This window comes from Eublepharis macularius, chromosome 12 (genome assembly GCF_028583425.1).
Source record: "Eublepharis macularius isolate TG4126 chromosome 12, MPM_Emac_v1.0, whole genome shotgun sequence".
Taxonomy (NCBI): Eukaryota; Metazoa; Chordata; class Lepidosauria; order Squamata; family Eublepharidae; genus Eublepharis; species Eublepharis macularius.
Genome location: NC_072801.1, coordinates 16,305,492 through 16,327,706, shown reverse-complemented (window position 1 = coordinate 16,327,706; position 22,215 = coordinate 16,305,492). Strand labels below are relative to the sequence as shown.

Genomic DNA, 22,215 nt, shown 5'->3' with positions numbered 1-22,215 from the left:
AACCATATGTATTAAGGAAAGAAAGCAAAGCAAAGAATATAAACCAGCACATCTCTGGACAGAATTAGAAAATAATTTTAAAGCTTTTAGGCAGCAGCAGCAGTTGTATGGAAAGAAAGATGCATGTGTGAATGTGTCTCAGACCCGCTTTTCACTGACTGCAGTAGGGATTAAAACCAAGATCTCCTTCAGTGTAGTACAACACTCTAATCACTGTGCTGAACTGGCATATCAGGGAACAGCCCATGATTTTTCATGCAGCAGGTGACAGCTCATTATAACAAGCTATGGGTTTATTGGTTATAGTGTCAGAACAAGTCTTAGGAGACTGCAAATGCTACCCTAAGAAAAGTTACATCTTTCTAAATACATGAATTTCAATGGACTTGGAAGGGCACGACTCTGTTTAGGATTGCTCTTTTGGATTCAAATCCCCATTCAGCAATGAACCTCACTGGGCAATCCTGGGCCAATCTCTCAGCCTAGTCTGCCTCACAAGATTGTTGTAAAAATACAATGGAGGGAGAGCCACGCACACTGTGCTCCTTGAAGGCAGGGCAAGATTAAAAGGCAATCAAAAGAACTATTGTCAATTTGACTGTATCTGCTATTTGTTTGAAACCTTTGCTCTGCTTATGACAAAGAACTTTCCTTGCCCTTTCTTTTCCAGAACGCCACACAGTATGCTCTTTCTAGTCCTATTATTCTACGAACTCCCCCGGGAGATGGTCGATAAAGCCAAGCGTGCCACATATAATAATCATTACAAGAGATTTCTATGCCAATGCTGTATTGTGCTAATTACCAATTCATGGACTTCAGTGCTCGAGTGATCAAGCGCTCAACTGATTTCATTTTCTGTTTGCTTATTATTCCTCCCTGTATGTTTTTGACTGAGCTAACTTTCTCACAGAAGATAAATGTGTGAAGAGGGCTCATCCTGCTTGGTTTAAGATGCAAATGTGGCATTTCTAGAGCAATTTTCTATCCCAGATGATGGCCAATATTGAAAGCTAAAAGAATCACTCAACAGCATAAAAGTGTGAGTTTTTACCCTCAGGGATTTGTAGGTAAATTGTAAAAGGGTTCATTGCTTCTGATATATACTGTCAGTGTCATCCCATTTTTTCATCTGGAAAATGTTTCTTGGGCTTAAATCAGATGAGATGTTGGAAGAGTCATGAATGGGTCATGAATTTTAGGGGTAGTTATTTATACAAGGGCTGTGGTACAAATGGAGGGGATTTCTTTTTCCTTTTGTTGTTTTCACATCCTCAAATAGCAGCTATTTCCCTAGCCAAGAAATTGCAAATAGCAGCTCAAAGGAACCATTGGAGGTCAGGAAGAAAGCACAGGAAAACAGGTTTTTAAAAAACCCATCTCTACATTGTGGCCTTGATCTGAATCAGGGGGCAATAACAATAATAATAATGCGCTGGCTCTTCCGGTATTTCAAGTGGCTTGACCCACAGGCTTCTCTGATGTTTTAAAAACCAGTTTGACCAGAAGTGACTCTGGAATAAAGGAAATGCATGCATGATGGGAAGCAAAGAATCGCTCAAATGCTCTTTCAAAACTGATCTCTGTGTCCCCAGCTATAGAATACTCCAGTCTTTGTCAAATATGCTTAATTTCTAATAGCACTGGGAAGAGGAGCCCAAAGGCAATGGAAAGCTCCTACATCATCCCAGCCAGGGCTTTTTTTCTGGGAAAAGAGGTGGTGGAACTCAGTGGGTTGCCAGCACAAGGGGCAACTCTTGGCAGAAAGTAGTACAACATGCGCATGCGCAAAGTGTGTGCATGCTCCCAGGACTGCACAATGATGTCACTTTAGGTCAGCCAGAACAAGGGGGGAGTTTTTTTAAAGTTTAAATCACTCTTGGTGAAAATGATCACATGGCTGGTGGCCCCGCCCCCTGATCTCCAGAAAGAGGGGAGTTTAGATTGCCCTCCGTGTCACTGGCGCATTTAGATTGCCTTGAGGGCAATCTCAACTCCCCTCTGTCTGGAGATCAGGGGGTGGGGCCACTAGCCATGTGACCATTTTCAAGAGGTGCCAGAACTCTGTTCCACCGCATTCCAGCTGAAAAAAAGGCCTGATCCCATCTATTTTCCTGCTTAGCTGACCATGAGACTGGGGAGGGGAGTTTAGTAATTGCCCCTGCTTTGAAAGCCTATATATGTTTGATATTTGCATGTAACTGTCATTCCTGGCAAAGATGGAGTAAGATCCTCCTGATACTGGCAGCTTTTCAATAGAGTGTTTTACTGCTACAGTGGAGACTTTTTGAGAGTTGCTTGGCGGATCCTTACTGTCTGGTTCTGTACCAAGCCACATTTAGCTCTAGAGCCAAATGTTGCAGACCCCTTTTCTAAGTACCATACCATGCCTTCTCTGCAAATATTTCCCTACATTTGCCTTAGAAGGGATTGGTAGCCTCAAGTGTTTTCTCTGTTGACACATTCTTCTACCCTAATGTAGGCACATTTACATGAGGTTTCTGTGAGTACAAGCAACACTTATAGAAACAGAAAGAATGGCTGTGCAATAATTCAGTTCTCCCATTTTATGAACTGCTACTTATTATCGTCATCATCATCACTGACAACATTATTATCAAACATCTACCGTTCTGGTGGGGAAAGACTACGCTTATTGGGGTTGCATGGTACTCAAACAGCAAATTTTTACAGAGGCAAACGACACAGGCCGCTGTTTCTCACTCCCAGTTTTGCTTATGCCACGGACCAGAGACTTTCCTCTCTCTTAGCTACTGAAGCTCAGAGACACAGAGCATGAGTCATCAGACCAGGATGAAATAGCAAGGTGCGGGCAGCATCCATTTCCCAAAAGATGTCTCACAGCTGTCATGGAGAACTCCCAGTGATAAATGAGGGGATCATGGTAAATGTGTGGTTGATAAAGTTGTTTAAATCACAGAACAGTCTTGTTCTTTTCATTGTAGAAAAAAAGATGTCAAAAGAAGGGCATGATAGAGATTTATAACTTTATGCATGATGGGATGGAGAAAGTAGATAGGGAGAATTTTTTTCTCCCCTATCCTGTAATACTAGATCTTGGGGGCACCCAGTTCAGTTGATGGGTAATAGATTCAGGACAGACAAAAGGAAATACTTTTTTCAAAGAGTGATTAAATTGTGGGATTTATTGCCAGTGGGTGTAGTGATTGCCACTAGCAGAGTTCAGAGGGGAACTAAACAGATGCAAGGAGGACATCTTCATCAGTGGCTACTAGCCAAGTTGACCAAATGGAATCTGCACAGAGGCAGTAAAACTCTGGATACTGAAAATAGGAAGAAAAATTAGGGGAATCCCTTGGGTCCTAAGCCCTGTTTGTTATCTCTCCAGGGGCAAATGACTGGCCCCTGTATAAGACAGGATGCTGGACTGGATGTACCACAGGTGTGATCCAGCAGGACAACTCTTACGTTCTTAACTCTGGAATTCCTGCTTTTCTTACTTGAAAATAATAAAATAAATCACTGAGTACTGTTTCTTTTTACACTTACTGAAATTATAACTGGAGCGACTCTGATATAAGATTAAATGATATCACTTGACTTTTTATCATACCCTTCCACCAAGGAGAGAGAGAGAGAGAGAGAGGCACAGAAGCTGACTTTGGAGAGGATTTTTTTTCTGGTGGCCATATTTTTAAAAAATCCTGAAAATTTTTGTTGGTCTTTAAGGAGCTACTGGATTGAATTTTCTTCTACTACTATAAGCTAATATGGCTATTCAACTGAAAAAAAATATAAACAGGGCTTTTTTTCAGCGGGAACGTGGTGGAACGGAGTTCTGGCACCTCTTAAAAATGGTCACATGGCCGGTGGCCCCGCCCCCTGATCTCCAGACAGAAGGGAGTTTAGATTGCCCTCCCTGCTGCTCAGTGGTGCGGAGAGCAATCTAAACTCCCCTCTGTCTGGAGATCAGGGGGCGGGGCCACTGGCCATGTGACCATTTTTGTCGAGGGCAATTTAAACATTAAAAAACTCCCCCCTTGTTCCAGCTGACCCAAAGTGGCGTCATTGTGCAGTCTTGAGTTCCACCACTGAGTTCCACCACCTCTTTTCCCAGAAAAAAAGCCCTGTATATAAACATGCACATCCTTCCATAAAATATATACATATAATTCTTAAAGCACTCAGTGGAATAGAAAAATAAAATACACCTCATTACATACATTGTTCTCCCCTTCCTCCATTTTAGTATCACAACAACCCTGGGAGGTAGCTTACTTTGAAAGAGAATGACTGTCCCCAAGGACATTCTATTGAACTTTATGGCCAAGTGGGAAATTTAATGGCAGCACCATCACATAAAGATGAGAGACAGCTACATGCATCTGGCAAAGTGAGCATCCATCCATGAAAGTTAATCATGGGACAAATTTTTTTTAGTCTTTTTAGGCGCCACTAGACTTCTATTTTCTCATGTATAAATGTATAAACTAACTCATGTATTAAATGTATAAACTTAGTAAAACTATGGAAACCAGTTACAGCTATCATGAAAGGTCTCTATACTTTTTCTTCATTACATTTTGAATTTTACTTAATCATATTTCACAGTCGTTTCACATTTTAGTCCATTGATCCTATTTGATTTTTCTTCACAATCTCACATGCACGTGTGTCTATTGAGACTCTTCTAACATATATGGCAATCCACTATGTGCATCTAATAAAGTGGCTCTAGTTCACAAAAACGTATTAAACAATATAAACTTATTAGTCTTTAAAGTGTCCCAAAACTCCAGCTTATTTTTACTGAGCATTTGGTGAGCAACAATGTAGGAAATATTTGTTTTACATTGATTTACCATACTTTATTTACTTAACCATAGTTTGCTTTTCTTGCTGAGATTCAGTGGTATACAAAATTAGGGGGGGGGGGGACCCCAGTAACAGGATAAAGAACAGTACCACAATTAAAACAAGTTAAAAAAAATAATTAGTAACTTAATGTCTTTGTGAATTTGTATCTATATACTCTGTGGCATTGTTTATGGAAATGTTCTTGATATTGACTGTTCTAATCTCATACTGTGTAATCTGCCTTGAGTTTCAGTGAGAAAGACTGACATAAATAATCAAAATGGACTAAAGACTGAAGGGAAGGAGCCCCACACCAAGCCAGCCAGTCTCTTTTCCTTCTTTCCCTCTCAGGGGAGGAAAACCATCAACCTTATTTGGCTCTCTGGAAACGCTTCAGGTAAGGCGGGAAGAGACTAACCTGGCCGCTGAGGGGCTGAGTGACATGCAGTGAGGCGAGGCTCAGGCTACAGAGGCGTGGCCAATTTTTAAAGCGAGACAAGAGAAAAGGGGCGGGGCAACAAATCCAGGTGCGGGTTTACTGTGCAACGATTGGGCAGAGGAGGTGGTGGGCGGGGCGTCGGTGCACGACTGCGCAACGCGGTGCTGAGAAAGGCGGGGCGGCGAGGCGTCCATCTGGGGAATGGACGAAAGGGGGCGGGGCTGAGAGGGCGAGCCGAAGACAAAGGGCGCAGGCGAGTGGGCGGAGCCGAGTGGCTGGCGGTGCCGGTCGGCGTCAGGCCCGGAGAGGCGTGGCCGGGGCGCAGGGGCGGAGCCTGAGGCGCCTGGCGCGGGGCTTGCAAGGAGGCGGCTGGAGCCATGGCGGAAGCGGCGGCGGAGAAAGGTGAGCGAGGCGCGCGGGCGGGCCAGTCATGTGGCCGCCGAACCGTCACGTCCCCCGACGGCCTCGGTGCTCCCCCCTCCCCCGGGTATCCAGTACCGCGCCCTTTTGCACGTCGCGCTCTGCGCCCTCGCAGGCGGCCCCCTCCCCGCCAGGCCCGGCGTGCTCTTTGCATGTGCTCAGAGGCCCCCTTGCCCGAACTCTGCGGGCGCTTCCGAGGAGCAGGCGCGGAGGGGAGAGGCAGGTCTCCCAACTCTTGCCTGACCATGGGAGGGGGAGGGCTGTTGGACTTCAGCCCCCGCTCCCGCCTTCCTCAGTGGGCTACGGTGTCCGCCTGCCGTGCTGAGGGTATGGCTCCTCAAATACATCCCCCCCCCCCCGGCCAGGCGGAGGTGCATGCCGGGCGTCCTGCAGGGGACTGGTGCAAAATGTCCTTCGCCCCTCGAGCTTTAGATCTGCAATCCGGCCGAGAGTGGCTGTCCGTGTCCCCTTGCAATACTCCTCCTTGACATTTCGAAAAAGAGCAAGAGTGCAGTAGCACCTATAAGACAACTCGTTGTGGCTCACCAAAGCTCCTACCTTGCCACAAATTTTGTTAGCCTTGTAAGTGCTACTGGACTCTTGCTCTTTTCTACAGCTGCAGACAGACTAACACGATTGTCCATCCTGATTTATCGCCCTAAGATTTAGCAGAAGAACATTAAGAAAAGAGCTCCCTCCATAAGAAAAACCCCTTGGCTTCCAATCCTGCATGGCTGTTCTGTGAATTTGTATTTTGCCCTTTTGGCATCTAGGCAATTTACAAGCAGAAACATAAAACAACAACTTTTTGTGATTAAAAACATTTTACAACTTGCTTTTCCCCCTCATCCCGTTTTTACTCCAAGAGGTAGAATAAAAACGGCTATCAAACCCACACAAAAGGATCTTTGAATACCATCATGGGTTCAAAAGAGTAGGATGGATAATGAACAGGGATCGTAACTCACAAATGGGCCTTCTAAGATCTCCAGAGCTCAAGTGCCCCAGTAGAAGACGCTTTTCCTTGATTTGTTTCCAGGCAGGGGCACCTTGAAACAGGTCCCCTAGTTACCATGTTGCCCTCACCTAGATAGCCCAGGTGAGCCTGATCTCATCAGATCTCAGAAGCTAAGCAGGGTTGGCTTTGGTTAGTAATTCGATGGCAAACCACCTCTGTTAGTCTCTTGCCATGAAAACCCTACCAGGGGTTGCCATAAGTCAGCTCTGACTTGAGGGCACTCTCCACCAGTCACCATTTTTAAGTGCACAGGTTCATATGGGAAAAAGCCATCCCAGTCTGGAGTTGTCTGTATCAGTTCTCCCATAGGTCTCTCCGCCAACCCACCCTGCCAGGTCAGTCACACATCTATAGTATTCGTTTTATTGGTAGCCAATGCCTTCCTTTTGCAGCTTACTACAGGTTCCTGGTACTTTTCTTCAATTGCCTTCTGACCTTTGGCTCTTACTTCTGCTTCGATATCCCCAGTGTCTTGCAAGAACAGTTTCAAGGGGTAAGTGTTTAGCAGGAAAGGGTCAACCTCAATCAAGCTAAAACAGAAACGCATCATGGTAATAAACCAAAATACTAACTACTATAATAGGACTGCAGTCCGCTAGATTAGTGGTGCAGAACTGCAGAAGTTTTCTGACTATAAACCTTTTTCAAGCTCTTTAGAACTCATCCTGTAGACCATTGTACTCATTCCGTAGTTTATGGAGAGCCCGTTTACAATTGCCATCAACCAAAACAGCCCCCTATATTCCATCCCTGGCATGAGGCCTGCACCTTAGCTGTGTAAAACGAAGCCTTTGGCTGAGTACCAGCAGGTGTCCTTCTTCCATCTAAGACCACCACTTTTTCTGGGGCTGCCCTCGGCCATCTCCTATGCCCATATATGGACTCTCAATATTTGTTTAAATAGCCTGCTCCTGGACTATTTTAATAACTTTTGAAAAATTATTGATTTTATGTTTTTGTGACTTTTAATGTATTTTTAAATGTTGTTAGCCGCCCTGAGCCCATCCGTTAGTCCGTAGTTGCAAAATAATAAACCGTCCAGTAGCACCTTTAAGACTAACCAACTTTATTGTAGCATAAACTTTCGAGAACCACAGCTCTCTTCATCAGATGCATGGAGAGAACCATCTGCCAATCACACATGTTCTGACGTATGGGGCAGGTGCCACATTGAAGCATGGTGCTCAGAAGAGCCACAGGTGGCATATCAGAGAGTCACATGTCGCTTCTGAGCAACTGAGTATCACTGTTGTAGACAGTTCCTATTTTAGAGGTCTTTCAGCAGACTCTTATTTTGGAAGGCCTCTGCTCCTGTGTTTCTTTACTTGAGAGTGCTTCTACCCTTGCCTTTTTCCTGCCGAGCAGGACCCAAAGCAGCTTACAATTTAAGACACATCCAACAGTGCGATAATTTTTAAAAAGCGTTGCAGACACACCACATCTCCAACAGGACAGGTCTCAGTCTTCCAGCTTTGAGTGTTTCAGAAGCCCCCTCACTTTTGGAAACGTATTGAATCAACACAGAAAATGAAACATACAGTATTTGTTTGTAATTATTTGATGTTGGTTAGTAAATATAATATGCAGAGTCTCAGTGATGAATGGAATAGGGAGCTAGATCATCTAGTTGCGCCAAAACAATGGGACGTGGCTTTAAGCTGTTGCTTCTGTGGATCAAGCTGTGATGTATTCAGCAAAAAAATATGTTTAGGGTATACTGAACAGTGCCTTTTTAGTAAAAGGTTAAGTACAGTGTCCAGTTGTTGGCGTTGCCACTTACAAGACGTGTCTCTTAAGCGTATGCTTTGGGCATGTGCAGTTATTCGGTCCTTTTGGGAGGAAGTCATTACTCATATTAATTTTGTATTAGAATAGTCATGTATTTTTGTGGACTTTGATGTATTTTTAAAGTATATGCCTGTCTCATGGAACCTAACCAGCAATCAATGAAAATGGACCCTTTGTGCCCTTACAGTCGCTAAAAGACTTATATTACAGCACTGGAAAGACAAAAACTCACTTCCCGTAACTCATTGACTTGAGGACCTTATAAACTTATCAATATTGGAAAGTATCACATATAGACAACAACTGCATATGGACGTTTTTATATATTTAGAGACCTTATATAGAAGCTTGTGTAGGGATTGGCCAGCATTGTTTTTTGGTTTGTTTGTTTGGGGTTTTTTTGTTTGCTTTGCACAAATAAACATTTAATTTTTTTTCAAAGAAGTAAAGGTCCCAGTCCTGCGTCCTGTCAGGTCCTCACAGTGGTACAGGAGAGGATAAGGGTTGAGTGGCTAGTCTACCACAGCCCTGGTTGGAAACGATTTACGTCACTGTTAAGCCTTTGACTGATTCCTCTTCAAAGAAGGGTGATGCACTAGATAGTCTGATCAAACATGAGTCATGACAGTTCTCACTGAATGTCGCAAATGGGATTAGAGTTTCTTGCTATAGCCATTTAACTGATTTTAGATTTGGTACAGAATTTATCTTACTCTGCTTATCGACAGCTCCCTGCCCAATGAAGTAGGATATTGTTGTGGACAGGCCTGGCTTAAATGGGAAGAAAAGACCTTCTGCCTCTGCCGGGTGGGGGCCGGGCATCAACAAAGACAAGGTGGCGATTTGCTTAGCTGGCAGCCTGCCGCTTCTTGACCTGTCCAGACAGCAAGGAGGCAGGCAGGAGGGGGCTGGTAGGGCAGTTGGTGGGGCCCTAACAGACCCACTTGCTCTGCTCCACAGCTATGGCTGTGCCCAGTCCTGAGGGATATCCAGTTGCGAAGTTTTTAAATTTGATTCTTCCCACATTTGAGAGGGCAAAATGCCTCATGCCCATTGCCTGCGTTCCTCAAGATGGTAGCATAACGGGGCCCGGGGACTGGAGCAAACAGGTTTGGATGGATCGGACATCTGCAAGCCAACTGGGCGCTTGTTCAGTGCTGATATTCATGCCCTTTCTGAATGGTTTTGTGGTCTAGAACCTGACCTGTCTGAATGGAACACATCCCAATGGCACAGAACATAATGGAACAGCCGGATGTGTGGAAGGCCTGGGGATGACTCCTGAAGAATACAACCTTCTGTACGCCATCTATGCCTGGACGTGAGTCTCTCTCTCTCTCTCTCAGTAATTTATTGATGGGAGAAATAACCTGTAGTGAACTGGCATTTAATCCAGAAGATGCTGGCGGTTAACACAGCATTGGAAAGAAGCCATAGAAGATTCAGTGGGTGAATTTTTGAGAAAGCTTTAGGATAGCTTGACCTTGTTTTTATTTTTTTTAAAAAGACCTATCAAGTTAATAGAAGGTTACTTGACGAATGATCTTTTATTCTGGCATTCGAGATGCAGTGTAAAGTATAATAAAGCCGTGGTGTTATAGCTAATACTATTGTGTAGTGACTGATGTTTGAGAAAGAGAAGGTCGGAAAGAGAAAAAATTATCCTTTGTTTTCCTTTCATTCTCTGTAGGAACGCCGTGGTGGTGATCATGGCAGGCTTCTTGATTGACAAACTGGGAAATTGCTGTAAGTTCTAAAGTGCTTAGCTATGGTTCATCTCAACCTGATTCTGCACACATTGGATAATGCACTTTCAATGCACATTATCAATCGTTTAAGGTGGATTTTTTTTCCCCGCACACAAACAAATCCGTTCCAAATGATCTATAAAGAGGATTGGAAGTGCATTATCCAACGTGTGCGGAATCACTCTTTATCTGGCACGGCCTTTCCTTGGCCTTGAACCAGAGTTACATGTCTTTCCTAAAACATCAGCTTCTAGAATGTGTTGAGAAGCATCAAGACTGTGCATAACCCGAGGGCCAAAGTCCATATCCTGTTTAGGAATTTAGGTTGTCTGCTGAGCTGTTCAAGAAACAGCTAGAGTTGACCGTAATGGCAGAAATGAATTGGCTGATTAACTTGACAGGCAGAAGTTCAAAGGTAGAGTTAGTTTTCCCCTGCTAGCTGGGATCCTAAACCAAGTTTTAATCCATGGTTAGAATCCTGGTCAGGGGATTAACTCGAGTGTAGGTTTGCACTTGCAGCTGCACATCATGGGTAACTAGAATTAGTGTTTAAGCCTTGACTTTGTATGTGTGGGGGGGAGGGGAATTAGCCCAGTGACAAACTAGGTTTATGCATATTTTTCCTTAACCATGGTGGTTATATATCACACGTAGCCTTTATATCATAGAATCACAGGGATAGAAAGATCCTCTGGTCCATATGTGCTTTGCCATGTATAAAATTGGGTTCACCAATACTTCCATGGTGAGCCAGTGTAACAGAGAGGTTAGTGTGTCAGACAGGTACCTGGGAGACCTGAGCTCAATCCCCACTCAGCGAGTAAGTTCATCGGGTAATCTTAGGCCAGTCACCCTCTTGTCCTCTAATCTACCTTGCAGGACTGATTTGAGGATAAAATGCACGTCTGCTGCCCAAAAACTCTGTGCAAGCAGCAGGGTGGGGGATAAAACTCCAGGGATGGGTAGGTAGTATGCTGATCCTGGGATCTACTGAAAGAATATTACTATTAATTCACTGGATTCTAAGAACGGTAAATGCATCATTTCTTGGAGTTCCCACTTGTGCTGTTGGTGCTCATGCATTTTGATTTTTACGATCCCTTCCTTTCCCCCTAGTTGGCGTCTTCGTTTTCTCTTTCCTGACCGTGCTGGGGTCATCTATTTTTGCTTTGGGCGCTCACTTTAAAGGAACTCCATACCTTTTGCCATTGATGCTGACGGGCAGGTTGCTTTTCGGCTCTGGAAACGGGTCACTCACCAGTAAGAAAAAAGAAACCCTTCCTTGGTTATGCTGTAAATTCAGCACATTGCTTACCTTCACGCGCATGGACATCATTCAGTTAACATCGATTTCTTGCCCTCCCCCTCCCTCGTCCCTTTGAGTTGTGCAGAATCGCATTACCGCCTTCTGGTTCAAGGGGAAGGAGCTGGCTTTGGCCTTCGGACTGACCCTCTCTTTCTCCCGCCTTGGAAGTGTCCTCAACTTCTTTTTCACCCAGCAGTTTGAAAGCCACTTTGGGATTCAGTGGACTCTCTGGGGAGGTGAGTTCCCCTTTGGAAGATTACTTCTGGTCCAGCATATGTTCTAGATGTTTAACAATAACACGCTCATGACTGTGTCACAAAGATAGAAGGCTGAAGCGACAGCATTGGGGGTTTAAAGGAGCAGTGAGTGGTGTGGAATTTTAAATGGCAGCTGTTGTGATGTATTTTTTAATGTTTTCTACGTATGACTTTGGGGAGAGTTTAATTATGGCTATATTGTTTAACTTCTGATGAAGTCTTATCTTGTACTCCAAATTGTTGGAAGAAATGCAGACTTATAAATAAAGGTTCTGATCCTAAGCCTGGCTGCCATTTGCACCCCTCTTTATGCATGATGGTGCTGGTCCTGCTTTGCAGTGCTGCCAGGCGCCCTTCAGTTCATTGTGGGAAGCTGGTATTGGATGGATGGAGGGTTCTGCTGCACAGAGCCATGGGCAGAAGCAAGGCTTAAGATCCAGGCCAGTGATTCTGAAAGAAGCATTTAAGGACAGCTCTGTCGTCCTCTTTTAGCTGGGAAAACAGCAGCGAGCACAGTTGCTGTAGAAAGCCCCTCTGATCGATTCAAGGATATACATTTATTTTTAGTACAGGCCACTAGAGGGTGCTAGAAGTCTGGCACTCTGTTGCTTTTGCACTTGGTGCGTGCAGCCAACGGGAAAGACGCTTTATTCTCATCTCATCTGCTCCAGAGATGGGCACCTCATGTGTGGCTGCAGACAGGCAGTTTCTTTCGAGGCACTGACTTATTTTTAATTCCAACATTTATTTTTAGACAGTTTTTGCTATGAATGACTGTATTTACTCTTCTCACTATGTTGAAATTTATGTACTAGTTACGCTCATATCTTTTGTAGAATTTTATGAAATCCATTCATTCCTCTCTTCATCTGATTAACTATAGATCATATCATAGCAATTGCATGGTGTTGCTGAGGTCTTTACCGGTTGGTTGGTTTTTTGTGGTATTATTAGGACTTCTTCCTTTCTTTTCTTTTGTGTAGTCACATTGCTTAAGATGGTGGGTAGGTAAATTTATTGTATATGGTCATTGGCCTTTATTAAACAAAACATATATACAAATTACAACCTTTAAATTTATAATAATAATAATATGTTTATTGCTTTTCCGGCCGAAGCCATACAAACACCAACAAAATATGAACTGTACACTTGAACATACCCAATTCACATAGACATAACTCGTAATTATCACTTTAAACTATCTAAACTCATGAAAATCTTGAAAACCTTTAAATTTAAAAAGAAATTAAAATTATTCAAAACACAAGCAAGACCTGGATTTGCTGCTCAGACTGGTGTGATGCTTTCTTAGAAACCACGCTTGGCTCGTATTTTCCTAGTGGCCAAGACAAAAAGTGCCACTTTATAGGATACAGGGGCATCTACGTCAGATAACATGTAGACTAATTTATTGGAGTCAGAGGCGGAGTGTATGTTATTTAGGGTCTTGGTCAGGAATTTCTTTCTGGGTTCCATATACATTGCTTAAGATGGGGAAAACCCCATGTGCACAATTTCTAGTTAAAGGTTGAGCCAGCAGAGCGGGAGGAGGAGAGCATGGATTTCGCCCACTTCTTTACGTTTCATGGACATGAGGTCCTTTCTCTTGGTGCGCACATGAATCTCCATAAGGGGAATGTTCCATGGCCCCACAAGGCATAAAAAGTCAACGAGCGTCAGTCTGCATCTTCTTTTTCCGCTTTGACACTACTCAGCTCATGCTTAACATATGGACCCGGGACAATTGTGCCATTGTAGTTTGAAGTTGAAAAGTGTCTTGTAGACCATTCACTCTAGCCCTTGACAAAAGAAAAATCTGAATTAACTTTGCCAAGAAATTACACAAGAAAAGCCGAAGTGGCTAATCCATGAGTCATAAGGGACAGACCTTCACAGATTGCTCATTAAAAAAAAAAAACAGAGTTGAGTGGATGCACACTTCGTTGTGGAAAATGAAATGTAATTTTGAACTTGGCTCTTTGAGAGAATGAGTGACTTCAGAACTCAAGACTTTTTAAACTTGAGAGGCAAATACCACTCTGTTTAAAAAAGTGCTTTCAAACTTGCTTGCTAGTATGTCCTCACGGAGAGAACACACCAGCTCACAGTGAATCTAGATTGGCCACCACCTAATAAAACTGCTTTTAAACCCCCCCCCCCTTTTTGATGTTGGCCAGTGATGGGTCTTCAATAGCCAACTGAAAACAGCTTTGAGGGGGTCAGCCAGACAGTCCAGCCATGTTGGAGACCATATTTCTCCCAAACAAATTGTCCCACTCACCTGATGTGCTGTTAAGGACTTTCAGCAACAAAGGCTTCAAGGAAGGGCTGTGTTATGTTTGCAGGAACCTTTCTCTGCGTGTTGGGCTTTCTTTCGGCTATCACAGTCAGTATACTGGACAGAGTTGGCATGAAGCAGCTTGGCTTGGACGGAGTTATCCAGCAAGAGTCCAAGAAAGTGGTATGTGGAACTGAAGGTGCAGCCAGTGACCTCCCCTTAATTTAGAATGGCAGCTTAACTTGGGCATCTCTAGAAGCAGCAGCAGCTAGGAGAGGGAGCCAGGATTGTTCAGCTACAGTCCCTGTATGGGAGCCATCGGCTTCCTTTATCAGCAGCAGGGAGATGATGGGAATTGTTTTAAGTAGCTCGTGGCCCAGAATGGGTTGCGTTCTTGGCTTTGCTAGTAAGCCATTCAACCCACCTGAACCGGGTGTATTTTCTTGGGCCAAGAAACTGCTGCTGGTGACCGGGACTTTGGTTTCGACTATGGTATCTGGATGTACACTTTTTCCCAAGGTCACATTTTGCTCTGTGGATTTGCATTCTGGCAGCTTAAGTGTGTAAGGGAAGAACAGGGGACATTTACCTTTTTTAAAAAAAGGAGAGCAGATAATAGAGCCTGTTAAAAGAATACTAGTGTGAATTGCTGGAGTAATTTCAGAAGAATATCCCTATGCTGGATTGGCCTTGGCACTTCATCTGGGCAGCAGATTCTAAGAGAGGATATCATTTCCTTACCTGATTTCCCCTTTAAGAAAAAAAAACAGCCTGGGCAGAATTATGCATTTTGAGTTTATGTTTCGGTTACCAAAGTTTCTCACTCTGCCATTGGCTCATTTCACACGCACAACACAAGGAATGGGGATGCGTATCAGATGTCCCCTCCTTCCTAGCTAGTGATGTATGACCTGTTGGGGTGACCTTTATGCCTTTAGGAAATGAAGATAATAGCTGTAGCAGAGCTGTATGCATGCCATCTCTTTTTCTGTTCCCCCGGCAGCGGGTTCAAGATGTCAGGCATTTGCCCCTTCGCTACTGGCTTCTGGTCCTCACCATCATGTTCTTCTACAATGGAGTCTTCCCCTTTGTAGCAGATGCCAGGTAAGGAGGTCATGGTGGCCTCAGTAGTTCTGGAAACTAGGCCAAGCTTTTAAACATGTCCTCTTCTCCTCCAGGCATGGGAGGTTATCGAGCCCTGCTGCCCATTTGCTACGGCGATAGGGCTTTGCAAACGACTTCATGCTTGGTCCCTTTAAGCTTCCAGGTTCCAGATCTCCCTGGAATGTTATTTTATCAGACACTGTACTCAGCCAGGCATTGTGGCGTAGTGGTTAGAGCGCTCTCGACTTTGACAGGGGAGACCTGGCTTTAAACCCTCACTCTGTCATGAAGCTGATTGGGTGCTTTTGGGCCAGTCACTCTTGGCTTAGCTGAGCCCCCTGGGTTGTTGTGAAGATAAAATGGGAGAAGAGTGCCAAGAGCTCCTTGGGGAAAGGGTGAAACAGAAATGTAGTAACTCCGTCTGGATCCTTGTGAAGTTAGTTTCTGTGGTGTATCTGCTGTGCATGAGCAGAGGAAACCACTTCTGGCCACCCAACAGAGCAGATGGAACTTCCAGGCTAGTTCTGGCAGGGAGCTACAAGCATCCCAGTCAGTTAGCATCCCTCCGTTTTGGCTAGCAAAGGGAGCTACACTTAGCATGTGGAACAGAAAATTCAACTGGCTGCAACGAAACGCAGGAGGAGCTCCTGGGCCAATTCTGGCTGCAAAACCAAGCCAATGAGAAAGGGCATAAAATTATTGGCCACTCATTGGTCCTTCATGTAATCAGGGCTGGTTCTGTGGCCAAGGCAACCACTTGGGGGTAGCACAACAAGGAGGGCAGGGATGTCTGAGCAGCACTCAGTTTATTGCTGCATCTACAAATGGTGTCATATCCTGGACTCCAGCCACCAGTGGCTGAATTTGAGCCAAACCTGTCCACCATTCCTTTTAGCAGCAGTGCAGTTCGCTTTTACTCTGGTTGTTTATTCAGTCTCATAGAGCAGAAAGCACCCCCAAAATGGCTCAAGTAGAAGCACATAGGTAGTATGTAGAAAGCCAGTTTGGAAGGTGGGGGGCTGAAGGAGGCTGATATGGATTGTGATGCAATCTTTGTGATGCAGCATTGGCAGGAAGCCCACCTCCTGTGCTCTGATTTGTCTTGAAAATGTTGTGCTTGGTGGTTCTCACACTGTGCTGCCAACGGAAACGTAGAGGCAGGAGGTGAACAGCCCTGGATGCCATCCTGCCTCCCTCTGTCAAGACCTTGACGAGTCCTTTGCTCAGTCAGCATCAGCAGAAAAGGAATATTGATTGTAGGGAAGGGGTTGAACGTGGAAGTCAAACAAAGGATTTGGAGATACCGGAGTGGTGCATTGTGCCGCTCCTGTTTTCCTGCAAAGGTGGTGGTGAGTGCTGCATTCTCAGTCATTCTGCTCCATTTTACTTAAAACAAGCAGTGTTATCTCGCTGTCCCCCAAGGCACATCCTGGCTGTGCCAGAAATGGATTTGTGGGCTGGGCTTTGTCACCGAAGACTAGTCCAAGATCCATTTCTATCCCATGCAGTCAGAGTGGTTTTGTTTGTGGAAAGTTGCCTTATACATAAACTATTGATCCTTCTTAGCCGTCTCTGCAGTCTTCTGCTGTGAGTCGCCTCAAAAATAACATGTGGCCGAGATGTGAGCAGCCTAGATCAACCAGCCTGTATGCCAGAAGTTTAATGAAGCCAGAACTCCTCTAGCTTTTCACCCCCTCCGTCTGATTTTAAATGTTGGGCTTGTTCGAAGGGGTCTCAGGAGCACAGCTTCGGCACCCTCCCTCCCTGCAGACCTTGAGCTCCTGCTGGGCTACTCTGCTGCTGAATAGCAGGTTGTGCTGTCTGGTGGTTGCTTTTCCAGTGCATAACAGTGGAGTGGGGGGGGGGGGGAGAGGAAGGGTGGGCCATGAAACGTGATGCTCTGCACATGCCCTAACGAACACAGATCATATGCTATAGGGCTCATCAGAAAACACCATTAGAATTCCAAGTGAACGGCTTCAAGAGACCTGGCTCTGGTGGTTGGGCTTGAATGCATGTGGCCGAATCAGTTTTCCAGGACTCTTTTTTTTTTTTTTTTTTGCAGACACAACTCGATTCAGGGTAGAGCCAGGATTTGTATCCTGACCTCTCTGGTCCTAGTCCCACTAAATACATCACTTGGCTCCTAATGAAAAGCTCCTGCCCAGAGTGTCCCCTCAAAGGAATGGCAGCTCAATGTTTGGGGAATAAGATCAAAAAGCTGGAATTAGAGATAGGGCTTGCACCAAAAGAGTGTGTGGTCTCTGCACAAAGCAAGCATTGTTTTCAAAAGCCTCAAGAAGAAAATCGTCATTGCAAACCAAAAGAGTTGCCCTGTATTTACATAGGAAAGGGGGGGGAAAACTTTCCATCCCTTAGCCAAAATGACCTCAACTAGAATGCTGATGCATGTGTTTTTCCCACAGCAAGTTTATCCAAGATAAGTATCCTGGCTACAGCCAACAGGCAGCCTCTTACGTTGCTGGTGCAGTGTATGATAGCTCCCTCGTTCTCTCTGCAGCGGTGGGCATACTTATTGTAAGTATTTGCTGCTGGCTTGGGGTTGGTGGGGGGAAGTAATCAACATGGCCTCTGTTTGGCTTGGGGTTGCAGAGGCCCGAATGTGTGAGCAGACACATTCAGCTGCTACAAGATTGGCAGAAGCCTTCAGATCAGTAGCAGGCAAGGCGGCTCTCTCGACTATTGCCGTGTTACTTTGCTCGTCCTTAAATTCTGTTGCCTATAAAATGCAAATGGATCTTTACAGTGGGATCTAGTGGGACCCTTTCCTAGCCCAGATCCTCCAACAAACTGTCTCCGGTGCCAACCTCCCACATCAGCGCTATCCTGATAGTGTTGTATGCTGCAACAGTCTGTTGGAAAGGAGCCATGCAGAGCACTCCTTGTCGGTAGCCAGAGATTCCTCCCCCAATTAGGATCTCCTAACAGGAGAGTGAGCCGGAGACTTTGTGCCACAAAAGATGAGCAGGCGGACCTTCTCCTGAACCAACTACTGGGGTGAATTGCAATTTTTCATCTGGGGCAAGGTGCCTGTGTGGAACTCCAACTGGTCCTGTGCATTCTTAATGGAGCAGTTCATATTTCAGTAGGTGGGCTTGGGATGTGCCTGACAACTCCAGGCTTTGACGTTCCAGTGGAGGCAGCGGTCTGCTGGTAAGTAGCTGAGTGTGTGCTGATACCTCCCCGTCATTGGGCCTCTTTTCTCTCTCCACAGGACTACGTTGGCCTGAGAGGTGTGTTTGCTCTGGGCTGTGCAGTTCTGACTCTGCCAGTCTTTGCATTCCTGGCCTTCACCTTTATTCCCCCGCTTGTCTCCACCGTATGGCTGGGTATCACCTATTCCTTTGCAGCAGTAAGTAAACGCAGGACAACACAGCAAAATTTCTTCCAAGGAAGTTGCCTTTTATCCCATTTTCGAGGTGGGGAATATGGCTGAAGTCACAAAATAAACCTTTAATTTATAGGGTACGGCAGCTTCCTCGCATGGCCACGTTTAGTGTGCTTGCACCAATCGTGGGTTCCCATCCCATTCCATGTTGTTTGGAGGGGGTGGCTGCTGCTGAAACCTCTGCTCAGTTCTTTCTGCTTGCCAGACCTCCTACCCGCTTGACAACTGTATGGTTTGTCTTTCAACCAGGCTAGCATGTGGCCCTCCATTCCACTCGTGGTCCCCCAGGCGACCTTGGGAACAGCCATGGGGCTGGCAACGTCCATACAGATGATTGGAATCGGCCTCTCCAACGTGATCGTTGGACGGATCCTGGGAACAAAGTCCAGGTTAGAATACCCCTCTTTCCCTCCCCTCTTCTAGGAAGAGAGAAAATAAGGAGATGCAACCAACTGCAGAACCCACTTGGCCCAAATGAGACCAATGTGAGCAGTATCAGTACATAACTTCGTATAATCCTTTGTGTGTATGTGTGTGTGTTCCCCCACTTTTCTGACTTTCCCCTCCCATTTTGCCAGTGGATCACAGATCCCACTATGGCGCTGGCAACAGATGATGATCTTCATGTTGGCCAACACAGTCGCTTGTATCGTCACCTCTGTCAGCCTCAACATAGTAGACAAGAAGCGGGTAAGAATTAAGCTTACTGGTATATTAGTATTACAGAAACCCCAGGGGTGGTCACACTGCTCCTCCTATGTTTTTCTTTTGCTTGGTAGTCATGTATATTTAACCACATACCTTCCTCCTGCTGGCAAACCATAAACTGTGTATGTTTTTTTTATAAAATCAGAGATATTGCCAATGTGCTTTGGAACTTAGCAATTTGGAAATCAGTGGCAGAATGTTTGGGGTTTCACTGTGGACGGTTTGGGTTTAATGCATTTTCTAATCAGAAATGGATTAGGCTATGGCTGCCTTTGAGAGGCTTTAGGATAAGGCAGACTTTATGTAAAGAGGTGTGAACACTTGATAGGCTGTACCATCTTTTCTGTCCCATCTTGTATCACTTCTGTGTTCTGTGTATAGCCTATGGACCAACCGCCTCTGTCCACCCACCATTGTGTAGATGTTGTGGAATCAAGACCCAATACAAAACTGCTGCTCTAGAATAGCTCCATTTTGGCTCATTTTCCTGGTTCTCTGCTTTACCAGGGAGGAACGTTAAACCGTATGACAAAGCGTTCGATGCCAGAGTCGCCGGCCAGGCAGCCTGGGGATTCAGCCCCACTCCTCAATGAGGGAGAAGATGAAGGATCCATCAACTAGGAACACAGACAAAGCACCAGTAGACCATCACCTTCTAAACCAATGCCTCTGGATTTCTCTACCGCCCTACCACTTCCCGATATTTTATGAGGGAATCTCAGCAAAACAGGTACCTAAGAAAGGAATTTATGCCACCTGGTCTTATGGTACAGACAAAGGACAATGGTCTGCCCGTGTTGTGGAAGGGTCTTGAATTGGTTGTAGCTTATAGCCTTCAATTCCAGCTCTTAGAAAGCAGAGTTGTCATTCTTAAGACCGTTTTAAGACTTTGTGGAAGAAAGCTGTAGTGGTCCTATTACTGTGAGGAAACTGAAGCAGGCTTCATTGTGGTTTAAGAGCTGTTTTTGTGTTCAGTCTGATCTTCCATCACTGTTCTCTGCTTCCCCCACCCAATACCATGTCAGTATTATTAATTTCTGTAGCATTTTATCCCGCAGTCAGCCTTCTTTCTCTAAACCTGGTGGTTTACATTGACAATATTTATGCTTCCATAAATGAGGGAACTGTTACCCAAGAGATGATCGCTCTTCCTCTTGGGTTATGTTGGTGCTCTCTCTCACCTCCTCAAGAGAATGGGAGAAAGAAGTAACTCCTTTGAGGCACCAAATACTACATTTTTATTTTTATTCTGTGAATTGTATAAATGCATGTTTATCTTGAACTTGTTTGCAGAAATCATATGACTGCCAGCTACCAGGCCAGAGGTACTATGATAGCAGAAAAGAAAAAAACAAGAAAACACCAAATATACCAAGATGAAAGAAAACAGTCCCCTGCCCTTTTCCAATAAATAACACACCAGTGCAAAGCAAAAGGTATCATATAGCCAGAAACCTACTTAGATTGACCTCGGCAGCAAGCCCTATTACCACCCTTCTGGTATGCAAAGAAAACCTACCAGAAAAGAGTCAGCCTGAAGTGGGGAGGATCGCCAAAGTCATCTTTTCCCCTGCTGTGAGGCTAGCAAACAATCCCTCCTTTCTTTTGACTTGGAGGTGTGGTGGGAATTGCAGTCTGACAGTGTGCTAAAGTCCATTGACGAGGCCCAAAACTCATGTAGCTTGGTGCTGTTACTTTATACTAGACAAGAAAGCATGCAGGGACACCTTGGGGTAAAAAGCTAACATCTCTCCTCTCCTGTATCCTCTGCACAGGAAGCAAGACATACATGCACGCTCCCCTCCCCCAGTTCTGTGCAATGCACAGACTTGGGGAAGTGAAATCTTGACTTCTGTTTGTTCACAAATGCCCTTTCTGGCAAGAGATTCTTCCTTATCTGCCGTGGCCTAGCAACAGCATTTGAGGGGCCTTATCTGTAATTCTATGTACTTGTGGTCCTGAACAGTGTGTTCCTCAAGAAGGTAAGACCATTAATTCCCCTTCATCAGTATCACACACATGTACATCTGTTTATGAACTGGAATGCTACTTACCATATGGGAACATACTGCACAGCAGTACAAGACAGCCACTTTTCTCTGACTGACTCCTTTGCTTACTTTTCCAACTTCGGTAGTGGGAAAGGCAGGGCTGCCGAGACCAAGGATGAGTCTGGAGGCTGAGGGTAGCAGTCAGGACCCTGATGGTGTATGGTCAGAAAGGCGGCGATGCCTTCTTACCTGGTAGGAGGAAGGAAGACTTTGGGACAGTTACTATCTCCCAGTTGAGGTGTAAGGATAATTTGTGTGTGTGGGAGAAAAATCACACACACTTTCCCTGAGCTCCTTGGAAGAAAGGCAGCCTAAGTGAAGAACAGAGAAACCTTGCGGTGCAGACAGATAACCATTTATCTATGCAAGCCAACAGCAAGCGATGGGTTATGATGACATGACTGGGTTGCATCCGATTGGGTGGAGAAGGGGGCAGAAGGACTCTCTTGGGGGGGTTGGGGTTGGGGGGGTTCTTGGTAGCCCTGGAACAGGAGGACTAAGGGATGCACTCGCAGCCTTCGAATGCATAGGAAGACATTCTCTTCCAGCTAGAAGTACAAAATATTCTGTACCTCTTTGCCACGAAGAACATTGCCCATTTTGAAGGGCTGTACAAGATGATCTTTTCTTCCCCTGAAGTCATCCTATATAGTGTTTAATTATAACACACACACACTTCTTCACACACATCCCCGCCACACTGGAGCATGCTTGAGCACAGGCCTGTCCTACTTGTGTTCCAACGCAACTTGGGTAACTTACTTGTTTTTATTCTGTGGCCCTCCTGCAGGAAACCATCCCGTGGTTCTTCCAAAGGGATAGGCTTCCTTATGACTTTATAAAAGGC

General features: G+C 45.1%; 1 protein-coding gene across 2 annotated transcripts; it reads left to right on the top strand.

Annotated features, from left to right (window-relative positions):
• The first annotated feature begins 5,606 nt into the window (after positions 1-5,606).
• Positions 5,607-21,392, top strand: LOC129338337 (major facilitator superfamily domain-containing protein 1-like). 2 transcript variants are annotated; one of them, XR_008597940.1, is made up of 14 exons: positions 5,607-5,680; positions 7,109-7,209; positions 9,701-9,825; positions 10,195-10,250; positions 11,369-11,512; positions 11,636-11,794; positions 14,164-14,279; positions 15,100-15,200; positions 17,627-17,738; positions 18,436-18,573; positions 18,859-18,998; positions 19,188-19,299; positions 19,825-20,047; positions 20,611-21,392. XR_008597940.1 is itself a non-coding variant. In XM_054992475.1 (13 exons), exons 1-13 carry the CDS (start codon positions 5,656-5,658, stop codon positions 19,936-19,938), a joined length of 1,443 nt encoding a protein of 480 aa, XP_054848450.1. In that variant the 5' UTR covers positions 5,607-5,655; the 3' UTR covers positions 19,939-20,098. The 2 variants fall into 2 exon arrangements, 1 of the variants encoding a protein (XP_054848450.1); XM_054992475.1 differs by lacking the exon at positions 20,611-21,392 and having other exon boundaries at positions 19,825-20,098.
• Positions 21,393-22,215: the final 823 nt, after the last annotated feature.